The sequence below is a fragment of the Diadema setosum genome, chromosome 7 (assembly GCF_964275005.1).
Source record: "Diadema setosum chromosome 7, eeDiaSeto1, whole genome shotgun sequence".
Taxonomy (NCBI): Eukaryota; Metazoa; Echinodermata; class Echinoidea; order Diadematoida; family Diadematidae; genus Diadema; species Diadema setosum.
This window is the reverse complement of record NC_092691.1, coordinates 20,558,918-20,565,786: the sequence shown is the minus strand read 5'-3', so window position 1 is coordinate 20,565,786 and position 6,869 is coordinate 20,558,918. Positions and strand designations below refer to the sequence as shown.

The window sequence follows — 6,869 nt, the reverse complement described above, 5'->3', positions numbered from 1 at the left end:
TAGAGCAGAAAGGTATGGGGGAGCAGAATGGTGTGGGGGAGATGGGTGGGGAAGAAAGGGTGAGGGAAGGGGGTGAGAAGGTGGTGGGGTATAGAAGGGGATAGAGAGAAAGGGTGTGGGGGAAAGGGTCAGGGAATTGGGGGGGGGGGCAGGGAGAAGGGGCGGAGCAGAAGGGGAATTGTGATACAAACAGTTCCTGCTCACTACAATAAATTTTATTTGAATACAATACATAATTTTTCTGATAAAATACAATACATAATTTTTCTGATCAACATACAGAAATTTTAAGAATTCATCAGACCAAAGAAAGTGTCTCATCAACCAAAACACACATCCACCATATGCCAATTATAAGAAGTACAAAGCATATTGCATATGTACATGTGCATTCTGTTGAAAGTACATTTTTTTTTCTTCTTCTTGGCTACATTACCATGGGCAATTAACTCACCTCCTACAATGATAACAGTAATACACACAATGATTGGTGAGTGATCTTAAACATGCTGATTTGGTTACACATCCTTAAAGGGATTGTACAGTTTTGGTTGAGATGTAATTTCAGGTTTCTAACATTTTTTTGGTTAGATAGTGAGAAACCTCTTATGAAATATGAAAGAGCATGTAATTCTATGAGGAATTCAATGTTTATTTGATGAAAATTGGTTTTGAAATGGCTGAGATATCAAAAAAAGAGCAATTCTAATAAAGTGTGGGACCCACACTTTATTACAATCACTTTGTTTTACTTTGTTTTTTGATGTTTCAGTCATTCCAAACCCGATTTTCATCAAATAAACTTTGAATTCCTCTTAAAAATGGTATGCTTTGTACTATATCATAAGTGTTTTCTTGGTACACACATGTATCTCACAAAAAGTTAAAAGCCCAATTTTCATCTCCACCAATACTGTACCATCCCTTTAAACAGACAAACTAATATGGGACAGTAGACATGCCAAGGTAGAGAAAGAAAGAGAGAGAGAAAGAGATAAGTGACAGACCAATATAGGGTTTGGATGAGGGAGAGACTAAAATATTGAAGGAAATGGACCAACACTAGGAGAGAAAACTTAACACAATTTCTTTAATATCTCTAAGAATAACACTTATTGATACTGCTCAGTATGAAACATCTTAACTGTACATTGTACATAAAAGCATTCATCTTTATTCAAAGATGTCAGTTTAAGTCCACTTTTCTTCAATATCAAAGGTGGGGTGGGGGGGGGGGGAGGGAGGGAAGAAAGAGACAGGACACAGGCTTACTGAATAGACAGACTGTCACATGGAGAGAAAGTTGTTAATGTCTACATGAATAATCATCGATACTGTCAAGTATCAAATTTATTTAACTGTACACGGTACATAAAAGCGTTCATCTTCATTCAAAGATGTCTGTAGACATTTTTCATGATACGTTAGTATTTCATCCCAATCATCATGTTGCTTTCATTTCCTTTCAAGGCGAGAAGGAGAGATAATAGCGGCTATGAAACTATTGCCAACAAAGAAAACCTGCTGTGATTTCATTGGGATAGCTTTGAAAACAGTATCTTGCTTACAAAAATACTTCAAAACACAGATGATCTCTTAGTAAGGCTATCAACAATAGTTTCATATGCTTATGAGACCATTGCTGGATGCAAGAACATTTTGAAGCAGCAAAATGACATCAGGTAAACCTTACGACAAATTTTAAACATGATACCTGCATTGTTTTTAAATATGTGATGACGGAGTACAGATTATGTTGGTATGTATTGTTTTGGTTTTTTGCATTTGCACAGATTTGGTAATACCCATCATTGTAAAAATATACATCATTGCAATATCAGTGTATCTATCCTCAATTCCCTGCAGAGCATTTACTGATTTCTTGCCTTGTTCTGAAAAAATTCCGCTGATATAAATAGAAATGAAAATAACGCACAATATGCAGACAATGGGACAGTGTTAATTCAAGTGCAATGACAATCTGAGATAATCTCGGCTCTCTACTTTGCGGATCATACTTGCTGAGGAAAAAAAAAAATCCAAAATGGCAGGCCAAATGCAAACTTGTGACCATAGCCAACATGTTCTTCCATAAGCACTTGACACTTTTCAAAATAGCAAATCATTCTTGTTGCATATGGCAGTATAGTACATCTTCAGTCTATCTATAATATACATAGTAATTTCATGTCTATTCTAGTTCTCCCCACCTGCCTTGTACTACTCCCCCATCCATCTGCTGTTAATGCTACTTGAAAGCATGAGCCTCGTATGAGAAGAAAGCATATGAAGTTTTGGTTATAGTTTCACTACACTGCAAGTACAAACCCGGCGATCACACCACTCCTGATGCACTTCCGAGAATCTACATCTCACTACACTGTAAGATGTGCTACTACATTGCCATTATTGGGCACAAGATTGGTAAACTACTGTACATGCCGAATATTTCGTGAGGTTTTCATTTCTGCGAATTTCGCGAGTCAGCTGCAATTCGCGAAATTAAAGACACGCGATAATATTGACTCTGATCCCAACATGAATGTGATGTACGCATTTACATTTCTCCGTTCAGTATGGGACTCCACGATCGCGAATGTAACCACTCGCGAAATCGTCAGGAAGTCTTGATTCGCGAAAATTTAGACTCACTGAATATACGGCGTATACAGTAACCTGGCAGGTGAAATCATTTAAGACAATCAGGCAGAGGTCTCTGCATGAAGAATGAAAGTAAAGTAACATGGCTGCTTCTTGATTCCAAGTTTGCACAAGTGTACATCACTCGTGCTGTTCATTGGATGCTAACTTAAACCGTCTTTTGTACTTGGTGCCAACAAATATTGCTACTGGCTTCTCAGAGCAGTAAATATCGGTGTCACACAATTATCAGAGAAGCTCCAAAATGAAAAAGTCTACCTGCCCTAGCATATCGATACACTTAACAGTACAAAAATATATGCTCATAAATGCATTATCTGAAAAAGAATCTAGCTGTGTATTTATTCTGCTATAAAGATACACTGAAAAATACGAGATAGCAGTATCAAGCTTGTCACGGAGATAAACCTATTTCTCCTCACAGTTTTGTAAACTTCGTTAAAAAAAACCAACAACCCAAAACAGTCAACTTAACGACAACAGTAACAGTAACAAAACAATTGATTATATGCATTTGAGGGTAAATCTACTCTCTTATTAGTACCCACTGGCTGCTCAACCATGTTTGCATATGGTGAGTTTTAGCTTACATGAAGTGTCACAAGATCGGGACATTGACTACTTTGAAGGGCTTTGCACACCATACGTATGGCAGTATGCAGATTTTAATGTCTTTTGTATAAGCTGATTAATTCCTTCTTTTGTTTCACCTTTACTATCGGCTTTGTGATTTATGAAGAAACAGCACTTCATGTCATGGTGGGTGAGTACACAGCACGCTGCTAAGCAACGTCTTCTCTCTATCTCGGATAAACCGTCAACTAAAAGGCATGGAGGGCACTCCACCCATCTTTCTAGCCTTGCAAACTCACTGTAATTTTACAGCGTATCGGTGAGTCAGTACTACTACTACTACTACACTGTTTTCGCACTGTTCTACTACAGTTTCTTGACTTTTGTAACCACATTCTTTTGATCTTGTATCATATATTGTAGGAACTGTGCACACGGTTTTGACAATTTGGCAGAGTCAACACATTACCCCTTAGTCCCACTGCTATCTACATTTTTTTTTCTCCTGCTTTGAAAAGATCATCTAAAGATATTATACAAACATTTGCTTTCTCAACAACTAGCTGACTGTGTCTGTGTGTTGTCAATTTCATTTTTTTCATACCTTGCCCATGATAAAAAACAAACAATAACAAAATGAATGAAAGAGGTGGTTGAGGGGGTTTCGAAAGACACAGACTGGCAAATTGTACAGAGCAGATCATCATCACACTTCACTACACCCAAAAGATTTCCGTCTCTACGGACAAACGACGAACTTGGATAGATATAAGCCTGCCCACTGCAATGCTATACCATACAATACACATATATAGACACAGAATATATATAATATATATATATATACTTATATTTGATTTTGATGACATCAAGCTTTGTTGCAGGGGGATAAGGATAAGATTGAAAGGGGGAAGGGTGTGGGGGTGGGGGAGATTGTGGGCGAACATTAATCCACCCCTTCAAAGCCTTGAGTGTTTTCTACAGCTGTCCTCAGCTTGTTGCGTAGAACGTGGTAGGACTCGTATGTTGGTAGGTCCAGCCGGTTGAAACTGAAAGAGGAATGAAAGCATTTAATGTCATTGTCAAAATTTGCAAATGTGTTGCATAACTGACAGATGATCTTAGCTCAGTGGTAGAGCACATTGGTGAAGGAAGAGAAAAGCCTTCAACATGTATAATAATGAAGGCAAAGTGAATATGTTGGTGTATCAATAATTAGGCTAGCATCACTCGTTTTGAGAAAATCCTACTGTACTTGTATTAAATACCTCTCAACTAGAAAAATAATCCTCAAATAATGTATTGTAACAGCGGAAATTTTCTGCCCAACATAAACCTAAAGCAAATATAATAGAGCACAAATTTTTGGATTGTTATACGTCATTTTATTTCACGTCTTTGATCTCAGTGTAGGTATTGAAGAGGTATAACCAATGTGCTATGTGTAGTTTTTTTTTCATGTTCACCAGTCCTGCGGTGTGAATGAATTTGCTGTTGTAGTGTGGACCAGTCTACCTTTTAACAGTACTACATGTGTGTGCTGCCTAAGCCCTAAACTGCTGTTGTAGCGATTAGCTGTTCGAAGTATTTGCTCAACTCCTGTGACCATCAGAAAGATTAAGACCCAAGAAATTCTTTTTTATCTTTGATCTCAATGTAGGTATTGAAGAGGTATAACCAATGTGCTATGTGTAGTTTTTTTTTCATGTTCACCAGTCCTGTGGTGTTAATGAATTTGCTGTTGTAATGTGGACCAATTTACCTTTTTACAGTACTACATGTGTGTGCTGCCTAAGCCCTAAACTGCTGTTGTAGCGATTAGCTGTTCGAAGTACTTGCTCAACTCTTGTGACCATCAGAAAGATTAAGACCCAAGAAATTCTTTTTTATCAGCCAAGCTTAAAAAACATTCAAATGAAAATTTCTGCTTTTACATTATTTCCTCGTCAGAACACAAAAGTATATCTGCATCTTTATCAGGGAGTCTCCTGCAGTATCTTGCAGGAATCACCAGCTATGCTTACCACGTATGGGCGCGTGGCAGGGCGTTGGGGCTCCCCCACTTTTCTATCGTGAAGAGCTGCGGGCCGTTGCTGCCGTAGAGGTGGGCAAAACCATTCATCGGCACCCTTGAGGTTCCCGTCACAAACTGGAGCAACCTGGCACGCATTTCAGCCCCCATGGCCAGCACAGCCTGTGAGAGAAGAAGTCAATAGAAGTCTGGATTAAAGGCTGTTAAAAAAACAAACACACACACACATACCCACAATCTCAGTTGATTGCTACACTGTGTTTGCTTTTGTGACATGCCCTATTTTCATTGCTTCATCTCTAAATTTAATTTCTTAAAAGTCTCTTGAAGAATCTGAATGTTAGAAGAAAATGCATAAAGTTACAAATAAACTATCATCTTCAACAAGTTGTTAAAATCTACAGAATAGAAATGTATCTCACAGACAACTAATTCATGCTGGTTTAATGTCACTATGGCAAAGTTATTCACTGACTTGCATGGATAAAATTCACACCACATACGATTCTAAAATTGGTAACGACGAAATACTTTGTCAAGCAAATGCATTGTTTGTGAAAGTGAGTTGAATATTCTTGACGGTATCCATAATTTCCTGCTGCTTTGATAACATGTTAATCCTATACTTGATCTCAGTCAATCACAGCTGCTCTCTTTCATGACAGACTTCCCATATCATGCTAACATTTCTCTGCTCCAAGACTAAACAGTGACTACCTTTTTTTTTTTTTTGTCTTTGTAAAACAAACAAGCAAACACACAAACAAAAGTATATACCTTCCAGAACCACTGAATGACAATGTGGTTGGCATGGTAACCGCCTCTGTATGCTGTGTTGCTCCTCCAGTCATTGACACTGATGTCCCCAAGACCACTCAGGAGCAACTACATTGAGATGAATGGCAAATAAAAAAAACAGGTTACAAAATATAAATCTCAATGACAATACATAAATTGAAATATTCCATTGATAGCAGTTTTCATTTTCTTCAATGGGAAAGAACATTTCTGTCGCACAATACTCCACTTAGCTACTGTAAAACACAATATTTTCGCGGCATGAAATTATCGCGAATGGGAGCCGACGGTCTTATTCGCAGCATGAAATTTTTCGCGAGTTGCCTCTAACATTCAATGCATATAGTTTAGACAAGATCTTTAGCGTGCATTTTAATTTTGCGAAAGTAGGCTCTCGCGAAATTCGCGAAATTAAAATGAACGCGAACATTTCTTGTTTTACAGTGTGTGGATTCACAACTCAATGAGCAGAAAGCAAATCTAAGATGTCTTGGGTCAAAATGATTACACAATCCTGGTGCTGACTTTTCCAGAATCATCATCTGGACATCTGATATTTTTACAGTGCGATGAGAGGTAAATTTTGTAGGTATGAGTGTGGGATATTGTGTTACTCAAAAAAAAAAATGTGGAAGCTCTTGTGCTAAATCTAGCAAACATTACAGGTGTAATATACATACTTGGCATCCCTGCAGGAATTACAATCTCCCTAAAAGATCATATTTTCCCTCAACGCTGTGAAAATATTGTCTCGAGGGGAAAATATAACTCTCAAGGGACTGAAGTGTTACATCACAATCATAGA

General features: G+C 37.8%; 1 protein-coding gene across 1 annotated transcript in view; it reads right to left on the bottom strand.

The window, feature by feature from the left end:
• Nucleotides 1-4,147: 4,147 nt before the first annotated feature.
• LOC140230429 (E3 ubiquitin-protein ligase NEDD4-like) overlaps nt 4,148-6,869 on the bottom strand; it is an 82,040-nt gene continuing 79,318 nt past the window's right edge. The window contains exons 25-27 of the mRNA XM_072310583.1: nt 6,044-6,151; nt 5,259-5,428; nt 4,148-4,283 (exon numbers count right to left, since the gene is read on the bottom strand). Of these exons, the coding sequence (XP_072166684.1) occupies nt 4,181-4,283; nt 5,259-5,428; nt 6,044-6,151 (381 nt within the window). The 3' untranslated portion in view covers nt 4,148-4,180. The remainder of the gene's footprint in view (nt 4,284-5,258; nt 5,429-6,043; nt 6,152-6,869) is intronic.